This window comes from Sebastes umbrosus, chromosome 3 (genome assembly GCF_015220745.1).
Source record: "Sebastes umbrosus isolate fSebUmb1 chromosome 3, fSebUmb1.pri, whole genome shotgun sequence".
Classification (NCBI taxonomy): domain Eukaryota; kingdom Metazoa; phylum Chordata; class Actinopteri; order Perciformes; family Sebastidae; genus Sebastes; species Sebastes umbrosus.
Genome location: NC_051271.1, coordinates 4,165,957 through 4,190,249, shown reverse-complemented (window position 1 = coordinate 4,190,249; position 24,293 = coordinate 4,165,957). Strand labels below are relative to the sequence as shown.

General features: G+C 37.5%; 4 protein-coding genes across 20 annotated transcripts in view; 2 read left to right on the top strand and 2 right to left on the bottom strand.

Moving 5' to 3' along the window:
* LOC119484675 (B-cell receptor CD22-like) overlaps positions 1-13,248 on the top strand; it is a 37,189-nt gene extending 23,941 nt beyond the window's left edge. For 2 of the 8 annotated variants that reach the window (XM_037763677.1, XM_037763682.1), the window contains exons 6-9: positions 1,691-2,039; positions 2,135-2,192; positions 12,528-12,718; positions 13,090-13,245. In XM_037763677.1, the coding sequence (XP_037619605.1) occupies positions 1,691-2,039; positions 2,135-2,192; positions 12,528-12,718; positions 13,090-13,117 (626 nt within the window). In that variant the 3' untranslated portion in view covers positions 13,118-13,245. Of the gene's footprint in view, positions 1-964; positions 1,286-1,690; positions 2,040-2,134; positions 2,193-3,770; positions 4,272-9,858; positions 10,009-10,502; positions 10,852-10,944; positions 11,003-12,527; positions 12,719-13,089 lie in introns of those variants that run through there. The other 6 variants (XM_037763679.1, XM_037763678.1, XM_037763676.1 and 3 more) reach the window with 6 other exon arrangements.
* LOC119484704 (85/88 kDa calcium-independent phospholipase A2-like) overlaps positions 1-14,348 on the bottom strand; it is a 29,481-nt gene extending 15,133 nt beyond the window's left edge. The window contains exons 1-2 of one of the 2 annotated variants that reach the window (XM_037763739.1): positions 14,086-14,348; positions 13,240-13,318 (exon numbers count right to left, since the gene is read on the bottom strand). In XM_037763739.1, the coding sequence (XP_037619667.1) occupies positions 13,240-13,267 (28 nt within the window). In that variant the 5' untranslated portion in view covers positions 13,268-13,318; positions 14,086-14,348. Of the gene's footprint in view, positions 1-13,239; positions 13,319-13,830; positions 13,872-14,085 lie in introns of those variants that run through there. The other variant, XM_037763738.1, reaches the window with a different exon arrangement.
* The window catches only part of LOC119484667 (85/88 kDa calcium-independent phospholipase A2-like), a 119,624-nt gene that overhangs the window by 69,300 nt on the left and 26,031 nt on the right, over positions 1-24,293 (bottom strand). The gene's annotated exons all lie outside the window — the stretch shown is intronic.
* LOC119484686 lies at positions 6,910-24,265 on the top strand. The gene is made up of 7 exons (XM_037763709.1): positions 6,910-7,106; positions 19,210-19,314; positions 19,926-20,126; positions 21,163-21,486; positions 21,884-22,232; positions 22,328-22,385; positions 23,486-24,265. The coding sequence occupies exons 2-7, from the start codon at positions 19,257-19,259 to the stop codon at positions 23,615-23,617; spliced, it is 1,122 nt and encodes a 373-aa protein (XP_037619637.1). The 5' UTR covers positions 6,910-7,106; positions 19,210-19,256; the 3' UTR covers positions 23,618-24,265.

Here is a 24,293-nt window from a genome sequence, read left to right as displayed (position 1 = left end):
TCATTGTCAGGCATTATTTATTAATTGTTTTCCAGCAACACAAAAATCAAAGAATAAAGACATTCCCCTCACAAATTAGTGGTATTGACATGTAATGTTTTATACTTCTGGTGAATATAATCTTATTAATCTTATTTCTATATATGTACTTTGTACATACAGTTCCCTTTGTTAACACGTTATTTTGAAAAACGGACGTAGTCCCACCTGTATACTTCCTCTAACTTCTCCAAGTCCGTCTCTAGCTCTCCCGTCAGCTCCGTTCTCTTTATACATCCATGTTCAGCTCCATCGGGGCCGTTTGAATGCATTTAACATAAATGTCAGTATATGGGTGCTCTACAGTCGTAGCGTCGGCCCATTTGACCACGGAGATGAGAGTGATGACTGGCTTGACCGCATGTTACCACGATACGATAACGTTTCCTGTCCATGACAGAGTTAGCATGCAGCTTAAGCCGTGATGTCTAGCTCTGCTTTTCCTGTCAATGTGTGAAACCCAAAGTGTTTCCATACTTTACTGGATGTGTAGTGTTTACCACGCTGGATTTAAAATGTGAGGGTGCAGGTCGTAACCACGCAGACCCTCCGCTGTTTTCTACTTTCCCGCTTCGGCTCATTGTGGTTTGTTTTGGTTGACGGATACAGAACAGATATGACGTCACGTTACTCAGACTACCACAATATAAGCGGTGACTTCCTTCTACCTCCACATAGACTGAAATGAAGCAAATATATTGATTCTGGCATAAAAAAAAGAATTAAAAAATTGTAACAACAAAAACAAATTGCGACACATACGTGAATCGATTCTTTCTCACCCCTAATTTTAGAATCCACAAGCCAGTGACAGGTGGACAAAAAAGTTAATTTCCGACACTGGTTATGATTCAAATATCTTTATCTTTTATGTGTAGAAAGTTCTTAAAGTGAAACTGCCTCTTGTCTCTTATCTATATTTCAGGTCTTGATAACAGCGACTGCTGGAGTGTGAATTATGTCAGCAGGAGAATCTGTGCTCTGGAAGGTTCTTCAGTGAACATTTCTAGTGATTATTCTGAGAACCAGCAGCCAAAATATAAATTATGGTATAAAATAAAGAGAAGGGGGAAAGAAGAAGTTGAAGAGCGAATGAAGGCTGCAGGTCGTGTGGAGTATCATGACAACATGAAGAATCAACACATCCTGAGAATCAATAACCTGAAGAAGGATGACTCAGCAAAATACACACTCAGACTCCAGAGAGATGAACGATGGAAACCTGGAGTGACTTTAGTTGTCACAGGTAATACTTTAGATTAAATACATTATTTTTGTATAGTGATTTTCTGACTTCCACACCATGTACTACCAGCAGTCAGCACAATAAAAGGCTGATTCATGATTTATGTATTCCATGAAGCATGAAATGGCCTGTCAGTCATTCAACGTTGTCTTGTTGGATGTACAGAACATACAACTTTGACACTAGAGTTCACAGTTCACGTCTTTACTTTATAGCATGAAGGAGATCTTTCTCTAACCTTAACTAGTACCACAGTTTTTAAACTTAACCAGACCTAACTTAACACGTATATGAGTCTTTTTATAGTATGTGGGTTGTTTAAGAAGACACTGACAAACAACCTATTTTATTGTTTAGGTATGAGGACTTACTGAGGATTTACTGACCGCTCTAACCATCTTTCAGGTGTGAAAGTTCAGTTTAGTCCTTCTGCAGTGGTGACAGAGGACCAGAGAGTCACACTGACCTGCAGTACCAGCTGTCCTCTGACTGACAACACAAACTACATCTGGTTCTTCAACAGTCGACCTCTGACCCTGACAGAGAACCAAAACAAACACCTGGTTCTAGACCCAGTCAGCAGTCAGCATGCAGGAAACTACTCCTGTGCTGTCAGAACCCACAACAACAGCAGCTCTCATGAAGAGACTCTCACTGTCCAGAGTATGAGGGGGAAATGGACACCAGCAGCAGCTGCAGGAGTCTGTGCTGCTCTCCTGGTTATAATACCCCTCTCTGTCTTCTGCTGGATCAGGTGAGCAACACTGTCCTCTGTTTCAGAGGAACGACATTCACACACTAACCTGAAATCACTTATTCACTCACATATTCATTTATTTCATAAATCAGAAGAAAGAGGACTTCCAGTCAATCTCCAAGAGCTGAAACATCACACAACATGGAGCAGGTAAAAAACAGGATTTATACAATTATTCTGCTCCATTAGAGAGACATCACTGTCTTCTATCCTGCTCTTCTTCAAAAGTATTGATCATTTCTCCACAGTCAGGACAGCAGCTTCAATTTATGCCTCTCAGCTTTTAATCTGTCTCACCTAAATCATAACCCTCTAATCCTATAGACTTCTCTTCAGTTGTGCTCATCACCTGGTCGCGTTCCTGCTACACTGCTCCATGCTTTCTCTCAGCTTTTTATTGGTTAAATAAACAACATTTTATTGCTACAGTAAGACATTTTTACAATATAATAGGCAAATAGCTATGGAGGACGAAACCTGCCAAAATCAAAAACAAATGAATCAATAAATAAATGACTCGATAAATAAGTAAATAAATAAATAGACCATTAAAGGTAGCAAATGTTATATTAAAAACAAATGTTTAATTGATATAAATTGATATTTCTGTTTTAATTTGCTTTTTTATTTATTTACCTTTGCCTTAATCCCCTTATTTATTTACTCTTGTTTAATTTCCAGTGGTATTTATTGTTATTTTAAAGAATTCTTTAATAAAATTATTTATTTTTATTTATATATTTTGCATTTATTATATATTTATTTATTATTCATGCATTTATTTTTTATTTATTTTATATTTATTTTTAAATGTATAGGTTACATAATTCATAGAAGTATAAACATGAATAAATAAAAGTGGAAATTAAACAAAGGAGTAAATAAATAAGGGAATTAATGCAAAGGTAAATACATAAAAAAGCAAATTAAAACAGCAATATCAATTTATGTTTTATATTTTATCAATTAATTAAGAACTACAGTTATTATTAACTTAATTCTTTTCTGGTTTTAGTGGCAAATTTATTTATTTATCGAGTCATTTATTTACTTATTTTTGATTCTGGCAGGTTCTGTCGTCCATAAATATCAGCCTTTTGTAATTCACTGGATATCATCCAGTCATGATGTTCACTATTGACAGGAAAGGTATTTAAAACCTGCAATTAAATAGTGTTTTCGTTGCATAGTTTTAATGAGCCAATACATTAATCCTTTTTCTAAAATAATCTTAATTAAATAATATCAATGGAGGATGGAACCTGCCAAAATAAAAAATAAATGAATAAATGACTCGATAAATGAAAAAATGTACCATTAAAAGTAGCAAAAAATGTATGAAAAACAAATGTAGTCATTAATGAATTGATAAAATGAGACATAAATTGAGATTTGTTTCAATTTGTTTTTTTATTTATATACCTTTGCATTTATTCTCTTATTTTTTTAACTCTTCTGTTTAATTTCCACTTTTATTTATTCACGTATTTATTTTTATAATTTTTTTACTGTATTTATTCATTTATTTTATTATTCTAAAATAACCTTTGGGATGAAACACTAAATAGGTGAACACATTTTCAAGCCACCAAACATTTGCAAAATATACCTAAAAAGGCTTCAAAAAACTCTCATCAATTGAGCTGTAGTTGAACGTTATAATGCTCTGATAGGAGGATCAGCCAAACTTTTGAATGTAAAGTCATTTTATTTGTCTTGCCTCCTCAGATAAACCCCGGTTCCATGTATGAAAACATGCCAGCTCGATCAGCAGAGCAGGATGACCATCACTATGGCAGACTCCACTTCTCTGAGGACCACACAGATGATCTCTACTCCACCCTAGAGCCTTCTCGCTAAACAAAACTTTGTTACCATGGTATTTTGTAAGAGACCCTCCCCTGAAGGTTTAAGTGACTAGAATAACTAAAGTAACATAGCAGGGACCGGCAAGTGTAAAGCAAAGTGCAAACATAAGGGCAAGTTCATCTTTGTTTCTGCTGAACGCAATGAGAAACTTTTCTGTCTGATATAGCAGACTTCACTGTAACAATGCAGCAGCTTTTCAGTTCACTCCATGCTAATGTTGACCTCAGGTTTCCCAAAAGTACTGAGCTTCACAAACACAATCATGCCAACAAACCTGAGCTCTTTAAGACACATCTTCAAATAGGAGGTGTGATGCACTTTGCCTGTGTGTAGGATGCAAGTGGACGAGCAGCTGAAGAGCTAAGAGTGAGTAGACTGCAGCATGCAACACTGTGTGAAAACTCCCAACAATGATTTGAGAACAGATTCCATGTTTTACAAGCAAAGACGCCACAGATCAGATCAGTTGAAAGCCCCATTAGTGGCAGGTGAATCAGCATCTCAACTAGGGACAAAGAGAGGAGAAGCACAGAGACTAAACTCTGGTGCTTTTTTGACAACAGCCACTAGATGGTGCTAAAGCCATTTTGGACTGAAAACTCCAATGAGTCTGTGTCCATGGATGTATAAAGAGACGTCTGTAAATCAGAGGATCTGATTTTTTTTTTTTTTAGATGAGTCAGCTTTCCAGTACGAACACTTAAATATCCATCATTTAATTCATTATGTACTTAAAGTTTTACAATTCACTAACAGCTGAATCCAGAGTTATTTTCCTCGGCATAATGAACGTGCATCAGACCCACGGGACTGCACCGCCCTGCACGCTCATATGACATATCCGGTTCTCTCAGCTTCCTGCTAGCTGTATGTGGCTGTAATAATGGATATATTGGCTGTAATTCATCACTTTTATTATCTTACAATACACCCATGGGCTGTATGCTGTAAGCCTGTACCGTGGTGGATGTATTAACGTCTCTGTTCCCAAATAACCAGCTATCAGCCAGTAGCTAGTAGTGCTAGTAGTATGACATCAACAGAGTTTAATGGAGTTGTAGGCTATTTACTGTTACGCAGGGCAAAAGAACAGGACGCAACATCTTATACATCCATGGTCTGTGGTCTATTGGAATCCATTTATGATCCTTGACATGAAAAAGTTTGAGATTGCTCTCAAAATCTGTGTGCTGGATTTTTTTACTTCCATTTATGTCCATCGCTCACTTTATGCTCCTCTGGGAAGCAGCCGGGCAAAAAAGTCTAATATGTAAGTAAGTAAATTGTTATAATAGTATGTATATTTATAATATTTTTACTGCTCAACACAGGTCATTTCAGTAGAGACATTAAAATGATGACAATAGAATAGAAATCATTTTGCTTTACTTTTGTACGCCACTACGGCGGAAGCGTAGCTCTGCTGCTGGGCGCTGACGTTGCAATGGAACGAACAATTGACTTTCACTTCTTAGCAACATAGGTTCTTTGCTAGGCATAATGTTGTAGCTAAATGCAAGAAAATAAAATAAAATACTATTGCTTCTTAATGGAAATGTGTGTGTGTGCATTTTGTGATGACGTGGCTCTCAGTGTCTGACTGGTTGGCCACATCTAATCTATAGCACAGATCACTTTGCCAGAAAAGCTTGTTGCACCACTGTGTGGCAGTTTCTAGTGTTCTTCATGTTGTGTTACGTTATGGATGATTTTCAGCTGTGACTGCAAAAAAAGTTTTTGTAAAATAGTTTTTACTGTCAAAAATATATGGTGCTCTGCATGTGATGTGGTGAACTAAAAGATTGTAGCTATTTGTGGCTGCAGCTTTTTTTACTACCACAAAACAACCACAGACGGCTTCACATGTCTCTGCTCTCACACCTCTATATCCTCTCACACCTCTCACTCCTCTTAAATGACGTCAAATAACTACTGTGCTATATAGGTTCTTCACTAGAAGTCTTCTATTTGACTAAGAATAATAATGAGGAAGGAAGTGACTGTTTGGTGTCAGAGCTGCAGTTTGTCTTCCAGCCGCCCTCACACTGACCAACAGTCCATTCTGTCTCTGGAAGAAGACTGCTGTTGATTTTCATCATCCGTTTATATTCTTTATGTTTTATAAAGGTTTTATAAACACAGCAGTTGTAATAAGGTCATTAAATTATAGAATCACCTTTCTGATTAGAAGCTGAAGACGACAGCAGCCATGTTGATGTCAGGAGCTGGATGTGTGTTTATGGGTTTCATCCTGTTCATCTCAGGTATGAATGACTGTTTATCCTTTCTTATATAATAATAATTAATTGTGATCTGTTTAAAAACAAAATCTTTTTTTACAGAGTTTGCAGTATGTGTTGATTTGTTGACAAATCAGATTGATTCAAAAGAAAATGTTAGCCATCAAGTTTTCACATATTCTGCTGTTACGAGCTCTTTAGATGTATTACAGTACATCATTAAGATCCTTTACAGCATCATACTACTATCATTGACCAGTTAGCAAAGAGAAGAATGTTACAAGAAGTATAAATGTGTCCAGATGTTTGCTGATGAAATCTTCTGTTAAAGGGGTTCAGGGACGAGCAAACAGCATCTGTGCTTTAAAAGGTTCATCAGTGGATCTGCCCTGCTCAGCTCAACATCCCACTTCAACCAGGAAATGGTACACTGGACACTTGATTGGCAACAACAAGTACACTCTGAATGAGATCTCTGCAGATGGAAATCGTGTAACATACAACATGTCTGCAGAGAGTAACTTCACTCTGACAATCAAAGATCTGACAGAGAGGGATGGAAACTTTTACTGCTGCAGTGAAACTACTGACAAACCAGAAAACTGCTGGGAAAACAGAACTTCGGCTCCGTGTTGCAGGTACAGTGGCTGTCAGTATTTTACTATTTTAAAACTAATATCAGTATATGAATTCTTATTTTCCACATCATCATCATCCCAGACCTGCAGGTGAAGGTGATTCCCACCACAGAGGGGACAGACAGTAACACTGATATGTAGCACCAGCTGTCCTCTGACTGAAAACCCTGCAGTCTACATCTGGTACAAGAACAGAGAGTTCCTCTATCAGGACTGGTCTCCCTGGTACCAACAGCTGGTCAGCAGTGAGGAAGCAGTCACATACTCCTGTGCTATCAAAGGCTACGAGGACCTCAGAGCCCCTCAAGTCTCAGTGGGTGAGTGACAACCATCAGCTCCTTATTATATGATGAAACATCTGGATAAATGTGTTGTACTTTCAAGAATGATTTTATTATTCATGCATCAGAGCCTTAAATTATAAAGCTCCTGAAATAGAATAATTAATTGACTAAATTCACCAAAAACTGACACCATTTCTTTTTGTCCAGATTCTGTCTCATCGACCTGCTTTAAAGTGACCTATGCTAAAGGGACAATGTGTTCTTCTCAGCAGACATCAGAGAATGAGCCCTGCTCCATCACATATCCAACAGGTTGAGTTCACATAAACATTTCCTCATCCCCACACCTCTAATCCTTTAAACTCATTGTAAGAGCTTTTTATTTGTTGTTAGTATTTAGTTGTTGTTTTACTAATAATAAGTAGTATTGTTTGATTTATTATTCTAGGAGTTTACTGAGATTCGATTTTTGATAGCGTTCTCCTTTAAAAGTTATTTGTTGAGTTTAACTATTTTCTTGTTTAGTATATTTAGTTTTTTGCGTAATTAGTATTTTGTTTTCTTTGGGTACCTGCAGTTATATAAGTAGGTAGGCAGGTAGGACCATAATGCACCTGGGTGGGCTTATGGTTTTTTACCAGAACAAGAGAGGCAGCAACATCCACGTTTTCTTTATGCTTTGTTTGCTTGCTTGCTTTTGGATAAATAAATCATCAGAATGATGATTGGTTGGATGGATGACTGATTTTGACTTTTTCTGAAAAATGGCCACTGCATTCTTATCTTTACTTTTTTTCTTTTCTAATTTGTATTTTGTTAAAAGCACAATAACCAGAGTTTTACACCTTCTCTCTTCCTGGATCAATCATGTTTTGAGTTTATATATAATATAATACATTTATTTAATCGAACAATTGATGAAAAATGTATTTATCTTCTCCCAACAGAAGTAAATGTTCAAATGAGTCCTGCAGCCGTACCAGACCATGTCAGAGTGACCTGTAACTCCAGCTGTCCTCCAACTGCCTTTATATGGTATAGGAGCAGCTATTCAGTGATAACAAAAGAGGTTACAGTTTCCAACACTTCTGTTGAAAGTTTCTCCTGTGCTGTAAAAGGCCATGAGGATCTGCGCTCTGCTGAAGTCTGTGAGTACGAACCAATTTATAAACTTATAAAATGGGATATTTGTGTTAATGGTCTACAAATGGCAACGAGAAATATGATGATTTTAATATTGATTGATTGATTTAATCATTTTTTTGTAGTATTCATAAGGATTGGAAATGAACACCAGCCAAATGCTGGTAAAATATGCAAGTGGCTGCTAGATTTGCTTCACTCACCAGCCAAAAAAACATGATACTCTATTGAGTGGCTGCTAGATTTTGGATTGAGCTGGTACGATACACCTATCTCCTGATTCGATACTATCAAGATACTTGGGTGCCGATTTGATATGTAGTGCGATTTTTAAGTATAGTAATTCTATAAGTATTGCATCTCAATATTAGGATTTATTGTGATTTAACACTTGACCATGGGGAAAAGTTGAATCATTCACTTCTAGGGATTATTACTTTGAAAAATATCTAAATTAATACAGTAAACATGTTTGATTTTCAGCATGTATGTAGTCAGAGATGTCCTGAAGTCAAATCATTGTCAGGCATTATTTATTAATTGTTTTCCAGCAACACAAAAATCAAAGAATAAAGACATTCCCCTCACAAATTAGTGGTATTGACATGTAATGTTTTATACTTCTGGTGAATATAATCTTATTAATCTTATTTCTATATATGTACTTTGTACATACAGTTCCCTTTGTTAACACGTTATTTTGAAAAACGGACGTAGTCCCACCTGTATACTTCCTCTAACTTCTCCAAGTCCGTCTCTAGCTCTCCCGTCAGCTCCGTTCTCTTTATACATCCATGTTCAGCTCCATCGGGGCCGTTTGAATGCATTTAACATAAATGTCAGTATATGGGTGCTCTACAGTCGTAGCGTCGGCCCATTTGACCACGGAGATGAGAGTGATGACTGGCTTGACCGCATGTTACCACGATACGATAACGTTTCCTGTCCATGACAGAGTTAGCATGCAGCTTTAGCCGTGATGTCTAGCTCTGCTTTTCCTGCAATGTGTGAAACCCAAAGTGTTTCCATACTTTACTGGATGTGTAGTGTTTACCACGCTGGATTTAAATGGGAGAGCACAGGTCGTATCCTCACCGATCCTCCACCATTGTCTACTTTCTCGCTTTGGCTCGCTGCGGTTTGTTTTGGTTGACAGATACGGAACAGATATGACGTCACGTTACTCAGACTACAACAATAAAAGCGTTAACTTCCTTCTACCTCCACATAGACTCAAATTAAGCAAATATATACAGTAGATTCTGGCATTAAAAAAAAATCAATTTCAAAATTGTAACCAAAAAAAAAGTGCGATACATACGTGAATCGATTTTTTCTCACTCATAACTTTGGAATCCACCAGCCACAGTGACAGGTGGACAAAAAAGTTCATTTCCAACACTGTTTATGATTCAAATATCTTTATCTTTTATCTGTAGAAGGTACTTGAAGTGAAACTGCCTCTTGTCTCTTATCTATATTTCAGGTCTTGATAACAGCAACTGCTTGAGTGTGAATTATGTCAGCAGGAGAATCTGTGCTCTGGAAGGTTCTTCACTGAACATTTCTAGTGAATATCCTGAGAACCAGCAGCCTAAAGATAAATTATGGCATAAAATAAAGAGAAGTGGGAAAGAAAGAGTTGAAGAGCGAATGAAGGCTGCAGGTCGTGTGACGTATCATGACAACATGAAGAATCACCACATCCTGAGAATCAATAACCTGAAGAAGGATGACTCAGCAGAATACATATTCACACTCCAGAAACCTGGAGTGTATTTAGTTGTCACAGGTAATACTTTAGATTAAATACATTATTTTTGTGTAGTGAATTACTGACTTCCACACCATGTACTACCAGCAGTCAGCACAATAAAAGGCCGATTAATGCTTCATGTATTCTATGAAGCATGAATCAGCCTTTCATTAATTCAACTTGGTCTCAATTAGAAGAGCTGCATTCAATCTACTGCTTCTTCTACTGTCTTCTAAAGGTTGGGATAGGTGGTTGGTGTACAAAACATGCGACTTTGACACTAGAGTTTACAGTTCACGTCCCATCTCCTACAAACACACAATACTGGTTACTTTATAGCATGAAGGAGATCTTTCTCTGACCTTAACTACGTACTATAGTTTTTAAACTTAACCAGACCTAACTTACCACATATATTAGTCTTTTTACAGTATGTGGGTTGTTTTAGAAGACACTGACAAACAACCTATTTTATTGTATAGGTATGAGGACTTACTGAGGATTTACTGACCGCTCTAACCATCTTTCAGGTCTGAAAGTTCAGTTTAGTCCTTCTGCAGTGGTGACAGAGGACCAGAGAGTCACACTGACCTGCAGTACCAGCTGTCCTCTGACTGACAACACAAACTACATCTGGTTCTTCAACAGTCGACCTCTGACCCTGACAGAGAACCAAAACAAACACCTGGTTCTAGACCCAGTCAGAAGTCAGCATGCAGGAAACTACTCCTGTGCTGTCAGAACCCACAACAACAGCAGCTCTCATGAAGAGACTCTCACTGTCCAGAGTATGAGGGGGAAATGGACACCAGCAGCAGCTGCAGGAGTCTGTGCTGCTCTCCTGGTTATAATACCCCTCTCTGTCTTCTGCTGGATCAGGTGAGCAACACTGTCCTCTGTTTCAGAGGAATGACATTCACACACTAACCTGAAATCACTTATTAATTTACATTCATTCATTTCTCTAACCAGAAGAAAGAGGACTTCCAGACAATCTCCTAGAACTGAAACATCAGACAACTTGGAGCAGGTAAAAGAAAGAAATTAATTTATTCTGCTACAATAGAAAAACATCACCGTCTTCTTTCCTGGTTCTCTGCAGAAGGAATGATTCTTTCATCCGACAACAGCTTCATCTCACAAATGTTCAGATTTTTCTCCCTCACTAAAATCACAACATCATTCCCCCTACTGTACCTTGTTTCTTCCTTCTTAACTCAACACTGTTATTCTGGTGACATAGAAACATGTTGTCCCATAATGGGTCCTATAATGTGCAATGTAAATCTTGTTCCACTGCAGTCCATATAAGGCCAATCAGTGTTTCGTAAAACATTAGGCTGTGTTAGGCAAAAAAGCGAAGAGAATTTTCATCTTGCTTTACTCACGCGAGTTGGACCGTCGGTATCATTTGTGTTCATTCGCTCTGAACACGCAGGAGAGGAGAAGGAGCTTGTGTCCATAGATACCAACAACTTTTCTTTCCACCATCAACCATGGAAGAAATAACCATTTTTGCTGCTTTGTACATGTTGTAGAAGTCCCAGATATGACAGAAAACCAAACACCGTTGTGTCTGTGTTCATAACATCACCCGGCGGCGAGCTGTATTCACATACAATGCCATTGTACTGACTGTATCTAGCAAACTACACGTCGCTACTGCGGTATGAACCCAAAATAAACAGATTGTGCTGTGATTTAATTGCATTGATTAAACAGATCAAAATGATGCCGAAATAACTGTATAATGATGTTGATTTGTAAAAAGTCTGAATTCATGCTTTGTCAGGTCTGTACGCAAGACGACAAGAAAACAACTTTTAAAATGCTTGTTTTCTGAATGGAGTTTGGATCGATCAGTGCCAGGCTAAGCAGCTGCTCTATTAACACTCAACACAAAGTCATCTAGACATAAAAACAGCAGCGACGTTGTTGTTTCTACCATAGACAGTCTGCGGTTTATACACATATATTTATACACAGAGTTTGGTCCGGTCTCTGTACAGATATGATGTACTATCGTAGCTCTGGGTGACCACAGACACATACAAGATTTAATTCCTCCATTTCTGATTCAACAAGGTCAGGACGTCAGGGCGTTGATTCTCAACGCCGATAGGCTTTCACGACACATCGTCACGTGAATTTCTCACTTGAGTTGAAATATTTCAACTCCCTCGTGCCTAGTGCGAATTCGCTTCTATTCACCTCTTTGCATTGACTTTGTATGTAATCGCACCGCGCGAAAAGTTCTTGGTGTGAACACACACCATTAAATTTGATGTTCACCACTGATGACAATTACATTATCACTTTATAAGTCTGTAAAAGCTGCAATACAATTAGGTTTTCTCTGCACAATTGTATTTTATTTAATCAATGAACATATTTTTGATTAACACTTCTAAAGGTATCCAAGACTACTCCAGTACCAGCTACGTTGTGCTAACCCTCTCATCCAGTTGAACTCTAGTTGGAATAACTTTAGAGGCCTACTTAGGAGGATTTAAATTACGTGTAACGTCAAATAATTTCTCTCGTCTCTTTATCAGGTAAACTCTGGTCCTGTGTATGACGACATCTCAGCTCAACCAACAGAGCAGGATGATCTTCATTATAGCAGAGTCCACTTCCCTCAGAACCAATCAGATCTTCTCTACAGCACAGTCCAGACACATCCGCCTCAAGAACAAGATCTCACCTCCTACGCTGTTGTCAACTTCAGACCCAACACAACCCCTGAGTAAGTATTTCTTGCTATTACGACTGATTTAGGATCCAGTTGAGGGATACACTGTAAGAATGATGTAGCGTATCACAGGATGGGCTATTAATCTTAGATCCTACAGGTACAAGTTTGATAAAACTTGAAAGACATCCAATGTTGGGATGATGACTAACAGTCAAAATTCAAGGGGACAACACTGATCTGTCATAAACTTGAAGGGGTGACAAACTGGGTTACAGATACTGCATACTTATTTAAAAGGTTATTGTGAGCCTTGCAATGAAACTGCATAAACTGATAAGACAGTTTTTTCATGTAATTTTAAATACTTTGCTACATGTTTAACCCACAGTACATTAATGCAGCATTATTTTCTTTACTTTCAGGCATGATGGCCAGGCAGTGGATCCCTAGAATCTGTACAACACAGCAAACAAAAACTTAAAGAGACTGAATGTAACAACACACCTGCTTTAGTGATGAACAGAACTTGTATATTATTCAGTTCATTGATGATCTTATCTACAGTAGCTTACTGTGAGTCAGCAGGCAGACATCCAGCATCTTATGGACACCTCAGGAGCACACTTGAGAGCGCTGATGGACACCCACTACCTGTTGTAGCAAGAGAAACCAGAACCTTTTAGTTACTCTGATTAACTCATGGTCCAGTCTGTTGAACCCAGCAGACTTTCACTGTGTCAAAATACAAGGATTGGACACCATACTTTCCAATATGCAGAATCAACCCTAAGACAAATAACCTAATATTTTTATAAAACTTAGTTAAAATTCATCAAAGTTAAAACAAAAAGCCCTGCAGGGCTATTCATCATCTTGCACAATAATGTCAACTGTATCATAAAACATCTTCCTGAGGGATCTTTTAATATATATTAGGACATTGTCAGTGCAGTTCTATAACGTTAGAGGACAAAGCATTCAAACAAGACAATATCTGGATAATATCTTGAAAATAAATTGGCGTTAGCACTGAAGAGAAACACCTTTCTGACAAAGTTAAGACAAAAACTGGTTCTCAAAAATATGTGCTGTTTTAGGTGTTAATAATATTAATAAACGTTAGTTATTTATAAATTGAGAAATGTGCAGATTCACTAACTTACAGTCGTAGTTATTACAGGATGGAAGTACAATGTTCCAGTTACTGTGTCCAACTACAGCTGTGTTTCTTAGCAGCTAAAGCAGTTCATGGTTGGTTTCTAAATTGAGAATTGTGCAGATTCACTAGCTGACAGTAGTAGCATTAATTATTATAGGATGGAATGTTTATTCCTTTTATTCGTGTTGTTTTGTTTTCAAGAGCAGCTAGCTAATGCTTTTCGTCCTTCTTCTATACAGTGTAGAGTTACAGCAGTGACCTGCAGCAGAAAGCTTCAGCTAGCTGAATACTGACTGTCCTCTTCGGTCTCCTGAAAGACCGCTAGGGGTCTCTGTGACGCCTTTTCTGGGTAGAGGCTAGAGGGTAGCCCCCAAACCGGGGAAACTCTCGCGAGACTGTTAATGTTGGGCATTGATCTGGAATAGTTAAAGTTAGGATGGGCCGTCGGGCAGCAAATCTCGCGAGAGTTTTTGCAGATCTCAGATCGGATTTCGCGGTTTGGGGGCTTCCTTCTAGACACAACCCCTTTACTGGGGTATGATGCTTTTTATTAGATTAGATTAAACTTTATTGTCACTGCACAATAAGAATAGGTACTTTTTTTCATCTTTTTTCCCTTTATTATACAAGATTCAATTACAAGCCTTTATGATATATTTCAATTGTCAAAAATTTAAATTCTTGTTGACCGTGTTGACAGCACTAAAGACAAAAACAACACAAAAAAGACATTCAAACAACAAATTGTTCCGTTAACAAAGAGTGAGGGTCCAACTCAAGCAGCATAAACAACTTCCATCTGTTGATATGGACCTTTAACCTTTAAATAAATCTATGAATAAAGTGTTTACGTAACAAAACTTAATTCATCATCACATTTAAAGGGTGTAGCGATATATCTTTAGATTGAAACCAGGCTCTGAAAGCCTTGTGAGTAAAGTTTTGACCATATAAGTTACAGGTTTATTCATGTATTTGCCACAATATCTTGTGTTTCTTATCTGAAAACACAAGATATTTTACTAATTTTATTCTACAAAGACAGCATCAACATCTAAAACTAAGTTTTAGTTGTTATCTATCTAACATACAGTAAGTCCTTACCTGTTGTTTTGAGTTTTGGTGATGGGGTGAACCTTTGTGTAATTGGATTATGGATTGTACCTTTAAATAAAGTTGTGTTATGCTTGTGCTCTGAGTTGTTTAATGGCCACACTAATTCATTGATAAAATATAGGGAAGATTAAATTAAACGCCAGATATTAAAGCAAAAGTGTGACTACAATATCAACATTTCATATTCATCTGTGAAATAATGTGAACCCAGCCACTCATTCAGTCACTTTTTATATCTTGTTTTTTACTGTTTACTTACTTACTATATCTTTATTGTTTACTTGCTTATTTATTAGATTTTGTTATGTTTGTTACAGATGCCTCTTGTTGTTTGGACTGTCCCCGTTTGCTGCTGTAATCCTGCAGATTTCCCCGCTGTGGGACTAATAAAGGATTATCTTATTTTATCTTATAACAAAGAAACAAAACAGCAACTTAAGTCCATATTAATATATTGTATTACCATACAAGTATACACTTCAGTAATTAATCCAAATACAAAAAAACATAGGAAATCATTTGTTGTGCAAGTAGCAGTGGGTCTTCTGTTTCTTTCTCTTTCAAGTAAATTGAATCTTCAAGTCTAGTTTTAAGTCCAGTACGTGTTAAATATGCGCTCAAGACACAGTAGACTGAGAGGTTGTAACAGTGAGCAAGCAAGTTATTTGTGGGCGTATTGTGTTTAAAGTCAGTATAAATAACTTGTATAGTAAAAACCTGGAAATGTGTTGTGGAGAAAAGAAAGGAAATGGTACAAATGTGGGTCCCTGACATATAAGGCAGAGCTGGTTCATCGTCACCACCATCCACACTGTGCTACAGTACATGTACACTGCATATGGTGTAATAGTGCTGCAAGGTCCCCTTGATCATATGGCCTTATATGACATGTCTGTATAATGAGTTTCCTAGTATTTACGTGGGTTAAAAAGAGGAACAAGAGGAGGAGGAATGAGGAGGAGTGTTACAGATTAATCACAAACAATAAGAGTTGTAACCCAACACTAAAGAGAGAGAGAGAGAGGGGAGGGGGGTGACAGTTAGCAGTCAGTGTGTGCTACTTTGAGTTTGATACCACCACTTCCTCCTACATTTCCTCTGTATTCACACATCAAAGATGAGAAAACGTCACGCTCTCCTTCCCTGGTTTATGTACAAACTTAATGAACCATTATAGTGATGATAAGGTCAGTGATACGGTCGCATGATGCTACATAACTTACTGTTCAGTAGGCTACGTTAATCTTGATTCACACATTTGCTCCTGACATTTCAGCGTAAATATGAGAGTCATTGCGGTCAAGGAGTTTGAAAGAAAGAGCACACCAACACAGACGTTACAATCTTGAATCACATGGCTCGCTCATCTTTTGACTCCGCTCACGGGTCTCTGCCCTCTGCTCCCATATTCTCCATCTCCTCGCAGCCTCCTCCTCCGTGTGATGTTTCTGGTGCTTTCATTTGTTCAGCAGCACCTTTGCCAGAGACTGCAGGTTTTCCCTCTTCTCGTACAGGTACATCTGGGTCTCCCACAGCATGTCCACCAGGACCGCGTCACTCACCTCATCCAGCATCACTTCCTGAGACAGCTGGGGACTCAATCTGAACAAAAGACAATAAACAGCTTCAAAGTACTGGACAAATGACAATGTGACAAACACTAATAATGAAATCCTGCAGACTTGTGTTTAAATAGTGTTATGTATTCCTCTACGGGCTATTTTGTTTTCAGTTTCAAACGGTTTCATTAAAGGTCGACTCCATCTGCGTTCTCCTTTTCAAATTTAAACGCCCACTCAGCCGTTAGCAGAAAGCAGTGACGTAGGTTATCACAGTAAGCTAATCAATAAGGGTATGAATAACGTGAACGCTAGCACTAGCTGAGTCAACGTTAGCTGTGCTAAGTTTGGAAATAACTAAAAGGGTTAGTTCCTGTGTTCGGAGAGGTAAAATTACTGTTTTTGTGAATGGAGTCTGGTGGCTTTGAAGAGAGCGATATAACGGCTTCAGTTGCCCCTCAGAAAGGACTGTCTGACGGCGAGGTAAAGCAGCTGTGGACAGGAGCAGCAGAAAAACGGATTTTAGACCTTACAAAATCAATATCAGTTTAAGTGTACCCTATATTTAAAGATATTATTTTATGGCTTTTATTGCCTTTATTAGAGCAGCTGGAGAGTGACAGGAAAGGGGGGAGAGAGAGGGGATGACACGCAGGAAAGGGCTGCAGGTTGGAGTCGAACCCGGGCCGCTGCCAAGGACTCTGCCTACGCTAGTGCACGCTCTACTGAGTAAGCTCAAGGTCGCCCCAGGGTACGCATTTTGATGCTAAAACATAATTTGACCAAAATGCAAATGTTTGTATTTGAATACATAAGGAACACCACTGGGAAGATACAGAATGATATAAAACCTAAATAAACGACAAAAGAATGGACCCACCCTTTAACTGACTAAACTGGACTTGATATGACTGTTAAAGGTTAAACACTTGTTTGATGAGAGGTGTTCTCTTCCTGTTGACTCTAAAGCTGTCAAGTAAATTATATAAAGGGGAACTATTATGCTTTTCCTTATTTTATGTCATATACAGCAGATAAAATAAGTATTGAACACGTCACCATTTTTCTCAGTAAATATATTTCCAAAGGTGCTATTGACATGACATTTTCACCAGATGTTGGTAACAACCCAAGTAATCTATAAATACAAAGAAACCAAAACAAATAAGTTCAGAAATTAAGTTATGTGTAATAATGTGAAATTTCACATTTCTCAGCTCTCACACCTCTTAAATGACAAAATACGACGTCAAATAACTACTGTGCTATATAGGTTCTTCACTAGAAGTCTTCTATTTGACTAAGAATAATAATGAGGAAGGAAGTGACTGTTTGGTGTCAGAGCTGCAGTTTGTCTTCCAGCCGCCCTCACACTGACCAACAGTCCATTCTGTCTCTGGAAGAAGACTGCTGTTGATTTTCATCATCCGTTTATATTCTATATTTTTATAAAGGTTTTATAAACACAGCAGTTGTAATAAGGTTCTTAAATTATAGAATCACCTTTCTGATTAGAAGCTGAAGACGACAGCAGCCATGTTGATATCAGGAGCTGGATGTGTGTTTATGGGTTTCATCCTGTTCATCTCAGGTATGTTCGACTGTTTATCCTTTCTTATATCATAATAATTATAATAACTAACTGTGATCTGTTAAGAAAAAATATTTTTCAGGAGTGTACAGTAGGTGTTCATTTGTAGACAAATTGTAGGAAATTGCAGACTGATATAAAAGAAAATGTTAGCCATAAAGATTTTCACATATTCTGCTGTGACAAGCTCTTTAGATGTATTACAGTACATCATTAAGATCCTTTACAGCATCATACTACTATCATTGACCAGTTAGTAAAGAGAAGAATGTTACAAGAAGTATAAATGTGTCCAGATGTTTGCTGATGAAATCTTCTGTTAAAGGGGTTCAGGGACGAACAAAGAGCATCTGTGCTTTAAAAGGTTCATCAGTGGATCTGCCCTGCTCAGCTCAACATCCCACTTCAACCAGGAAATGGTACACTGTACAGCTTGAAAACTACACGTACACTCTGAATGAGATCTCTGCAGATGGAAATCGTGTAACGTACCACATGTCTGCAGAGAGTAACTTCACTCTGACAATCAAAGATCTGACAGAAAGTGATGAAAACTTTTACTGCTGCAGAGAAACTACTGACAAACCAGAAAACTGCTGGGGAAACAGTATTCAGCTCCGTGTTGCAGGTACAGTGGTTGTCAATAATTCATTACTAATTTAATACTTTAAGAATATTAACAATATATATGAAGTCTAATTCAACGCCATCTTCCCAGACCTGCAGGTGAAGGTGATTCCCACCACAGAGGGACAGACAGTAACACTGATATGTAGCACCAGCTGTCCTCTGACTGAAAACCCTGCAGTCTACATCTGGTACAAGAACAGAGAGTTCCTCTATCAGGACTGGTCTCCCTGGTACCAACAGCTGGTCAGCAGTGAGGAAGCAGTCACATACTCCTGTGCTATCAAAGGCTACGAGGACCTCAGAGCCCCTCAAGTGTCAGTGGGTGAGTGACAACCATCAGCTCCTCATCATGTTACATAACCTGTTGTTACACTTTCAAGAATCATTTTGTTATTCATGCATCAGAGCCTTAAATTATAAAGCTCCTGAAATACAATAATTAATTGACTAAATTCACCAAAAACTGACACCATTTCTTTTTGTCCAGATTCTGTCTCATCGACCTGCTTTAAAGTGACCTATGCTAAAGGGAGGATGTGTTCTTCTCAGCAGACATCAGAGGATGAGCCCTGCTCCATCACATATCCAACAGGTTGAGTTTCTAAAACATTTACACACAAACACACCTCCTACCCCCACAACTCTAATCCTTTAAACTCATTGTAAGAGCTATTTATTTGTTGTTAGTATTTATTTGTTGTTTTACTAATAATAAGTAGTATTGTTTGATTTATTATTTTAGATGTTTACTGAGATATTATTTTTCGTAGCGTTCTCCTTTGAAAGTTATTTGTTTAGTTTAACTATTTTCTTGTTCAGTATATTTCGTTTTTTGTATAATTAGTATTTTGTTTTCCTTAGGGACTCATGGTTATATAAGTAGGTAGGCAGGTAGGACCATAATGCACCTGGGTGGGCTTATGTTTTTTTACCAGAACAAGAGAGGCAGCAACATCCATGTTTTCTTTGTGCTTCGTTTGCTTGCTTGCTTTTGGATAAATAAATCATCAGAATGATGACAAATGGCCACTGCATTCATATCTTTACTGTTTTCTTTTCTTATTTATATTTTGTTAAAAGCAAAATAACCAGAGTTTTACACCTTCTCTCTTCCCAGATCAATCATGTTTTGAGTTTATATATAATATAATACATTTACTTAATCAAACAATTGATGAAAATGTATTTGTTATCTCCCAACAGAAGTACATGTTCAAATGAGTCCTGCAGCAAAACCAGACCATGTCAGGCTGACCTGTAACTCCAGCTGTCCTCCAACTGCCTTTATATTGTATAAGAACAGATATTTAGTGAGAAAGAAAGAGGTTATAGTTCCCACCAATGCTACTGAACGTTTCTACTGTGCTGTAAAAGGCCGTGAGGATCTGCGCTCAGCTGAAGTCTGTGAGTACGAACCAACTTATAAACTTATAAAATGGGATATTTGTGTTGATGGTCTACAAATAACAATGAGAAATATGATGATTTTAATATTGATTGATTGATTTAATATATGTTTTTGTAGTGTTATGATCAGTATTGGAAATGAACACCAGCCAAATGCTGGTAAAATATGTAAGTGGCTGCTAGATTTTGCTTCACTCACCAACCAAAAAAACAATGATACTCTATTGAGTGGCTGCTAGATTTTGGATAGAGCTGGTACGATACACCTATCTCCTGATTTGATATGTATTGCAATTTTTAAGTATAGCGATTCTATAAGTATTGCGATTCAATATTATGATTTATTGCGATTTTTGTTATAATCCAATCAATATTATTTCCATATATGTATTTTGCATATACAGTTCCCTTTGTTAACGCCTTATGTTGAAAACCGGACGTAGTCACACATGTATACTTCCGCTATCTTCTCCAAGGTCGTCACTAGCTCTCCCGTCAGCTCCGTTCTCTTTATACATCCATAGTCAGCTCCATCGGGACCGTTTGAATGCATTTAACATAAATGTCAGTATATGGGTGCTCTACAGTCGTAGCGTCGGCCCATTTTACCACTTTGGATTTAAATGTGAGGGTGCAGGTCGTATCCACCCGGACCCTCCGCCGTTTTCTACTTTCTCGCTTCGGCTCACTGTGATTTGTTTTGGTTGATAGATACGGAACGGATATAATGTCACGTTACTCAGACTACAACAATAAAAGCTGTAACTTCCTTTTACCTCCACATAGACTCAAATGAAGCAAATATATCGATTCTGGCATTAAAAAATCTATTTCAAAATTGTAACAAAAAAAAATTGCGACACATACGTGAATTGATTTTTTTCTCATCCCTAATTTTAGAATCCACCAGCCACAGTGACAGGTGGACAAAAGGGTTAATTTCCAAGACTGGTTATGATTTAAATATCTTTATCTTTTATCTGTAGAAGGTACTTAAAGTGAAACTGCCTCTTGTCTCTTATCTTTATTTCAGGTGTTGATAACAGCGACTGCTGGAGTGTGAATTATGTCAGCAGGAGAATCTGTGCTCTGGAAGGTTCTTCAGTGAACATTTCTAGTGAATATCCTGAGAACCAGCAGCCAAAATATAAATTATGGTATAAAATAAAGAGAAGGGGGAAAGAAAGAGTTGTAGAGCCAATGAAGGCTGCAGGTCGTGTGACGTATCATGACAACATGAAGAATCACCACATCCTGAGAATCAATAACCTGAAGAAGGATGACTCAGCAGAATACACATTCACACTGCAGAGAGATGATGAAGGATGGAAACCTGGAGTGACTTTAGTTGTCACAGGTAATACTTTAGATTAAATACATTATTTTTGTGTAGTGAATTATTGACTTCCACACCATGTACTAACAGCAGTCAGCACAATAAAAGGCTGATTCATGATTCATGTATTCTATGAAGCATGAATCAGCCTTTCAGTAAATTATTGTCTTGTTGGATGTACAGAAACATGCAACTTTGACACTAGAGTTCACAGTTCACGTCTTTACTTTATAGCATGAAGGAGATCTTTCTCTGACCTTAACTAGTACCACAGTTTTTAAACTTAACCAGACCTAACTTAACATGTATATGAGTCTTTTTACAGTATGTGGGTTGTTTTAGAAGACACTAACAAACAACCTATTTTATTGTTTACTGACTTACTGATGATTTACTGACCGCTCTAACCATCTTTCAGGTGTGAAAGTTCAGTTTAGTCCTTCTGCAGTGGTGACAGAGGACCAGAGAGTCACACTGACCTGCAGTACCAGCTGTCCTCTGACTGACAACACAAACTACATCTGGTTCTTCAACAGTCGACCTCTGACCCTGACAGAGAACCAAAACAAACACCTGGTTCTAGACCCAGTCAGCAGTCAGCATGCAGGAAAATACTCCTGTGCTGTCAGAACCCACAACAACAGCAGCTCTCATGAAGAGACTCTCACTGTCCAGAGTATGAGGGGGAAATGGACACCAGCAGCAGCTGCAGGAGTCTGTGCTGCTCTCCTGGTTATAATACCCCTCTCTGTCTTCTGCTGGATCAGGTGAGCAATACTGTCCTCTGTTTCAGAGCAATGACATTCATACACTAACCTGAAATCACTTATTCACTCACATATTCATTTATTTCATAAATCAGAAGAAAGAGGACTTCCAGTCAATCTCCAAGAGCTGAAACATCACACAACATGGAGCAGGTAAAAAACAGGATTTATACAGTTATTCTGCTCCATTAGAGAGACATCACTGTCTTCTATCCTGCTCTTCTTCAAAAGTATTGATCATTTCTTCACAGACAGGACAGCAGCTTCAATTTATGCCTCTCAGGTTTTAATCTGTCTCACCTAAATCATGACCTTCTAATCCTGTAGACTTCTCTTCAGTTGTGCTCATCACCTGGTTGATAAATAAATAAATAAATAAATATACCATTAAAAGTAAGTAAAAATAAATGTTTAATTAACTGTTAAAATGTGACATAAATGGATATTTCTATTTCAATTAGCTTTTTTAATTTATTTACCTTTGTATTAATTCCCTTATTTATTTACTCTTCGGTTTAATTTCCACTTTTATTTATTATTATTTTAAAGAATTCTTTAGTAAATTTATTTGTTTTTGCATTTATTTTTATTTATTTATTTTTGCATTTATTATATATTTATTTATTTTTAATTTATTTTTAAATGTATAGGTTTAATAATATATGAAAATATATACATGAATAAATAAAAGTGGAAATTAAACAAAGGGGTAAATAAATAAGGGAATTAATGCAAAGGTAAATACATAAAAAAGCAAATTAAAACAGAAATATCAATTTATGTTTTATATTTTATCAATTAATTAAGAACTACAGTTATGTTTAACATATTTTTTTCTGCTTTTAGTGGCAAATTTATTTATTTATCAAGTTATTTATTTATTTGTTCATTTAGTTTTTTGATTTTGGCAGGTTCTGTCGTCCATAAATATCAGCCTTTTCTAATTCATTGGATTCGACCAGTCATGATGTTCACTATTGACAGGACAGCTATTTAAAACCTGCAATTAAGTAGTATTTTCATTGCACAGTTTTAATGAGCCAATACATGAATCATTCTTCTAAAATAATCTTTAGGATGAAACACTAAATAGGTGAACACATTTTCAAGCCACCAAACATTTGCAAAATATACCTAAAAAGGCTTCAAAAAACTCTCATCAATTGAGCTCTAGTTGAACGTTATAATGCTCTGATAGGAGGATCAGCCAAACTTTTGAATGTAAAGTCATTTTATTTGTCTTGTCTCCTCAGATAAACCTCGGTTCCATGTATGAAAACATATCAGCTCGATCAGCAGAGCAGGATGACCATCACTATGGCAGACTCCACTTCTCTGAGGACCACACAGATGATCTCTACTCCACCCTAGAGCCTTCTCGCTAAACAAAACTTTGTTACCATGGTATTTTGTAAAGGACCCTCCCCTGAAGGTTTAAGTGACTAGAATAACTAAAGTAACATAGCAGGGACAGGCAAGTGTAAAGCAAAGTGCAAACATAAGGGCAAGCTCATATTTCTTTCTGCTGAACGCAATGAGAAACTTTTCTGTCTGATATACCAGACTTCACTGTAACAATGCAGCAGCTTTTCAGTTCACTTCATGCTAATGTGGACCGCAGGTTTCCCAAAAGTACTGAGCTTCACAAACACAATCATGCCAACAAACCTGAGCTCTTTAAGACACATCTTCAAATAGGAGGTGTGATGCACTTTGCCTGTGTGTAGGATGCAAGTGGACGAGCAGCTGAAGAGCTAAGAGCGAGTAGACTGCAGCATGCAACACTGTGTGAAAACTCCCAACAATGATTTGAGAACAGATTCCATGTTTTACAAGCAAAGACGCCACAGATCAGATCAGTTGAAAGCCCCATTAGTGGCAGGTGAATCAGCGTCTCAACTAGGGACAAAGAGAGGAGAAGCACAGAGACTAAACTCTGGTGCTTTTTTGACAACAGCCACTAGATGGAGCTGCCACCATTTTGGACTGAAAACTCCAATGAGTCTGTGTCCATGGATGTATAAAGAGACGTCTGTAAATCAGAGGATCTGATTTTTTTAA

Excerpts from the sequence above, each read along its gene's own strand:
- LOC119484686 (XM_037763709.1), top strand. The coding sequence starts at position 19,257 with ATGTGTTCTTCTCAGCAGACATCAGAGGATGAGCCCTGCTCCATCACA. Across the intron at positions 21,487-21,883 it reads AGTGACTTTAGTTGTCACAG|GTGTGAAAGTTCAGTTTAGT; the intron begins GTAATACTTTAG and ends ACCATCTTTCAG. Across the intron at positions 22,233-22,327 it reads TCTGTCTTCTGCTGGATCAG|AAGAAAGAGGACTTCCAGTC; the intron begins GTGAGCAATACT and ends TTCATAAATCAG.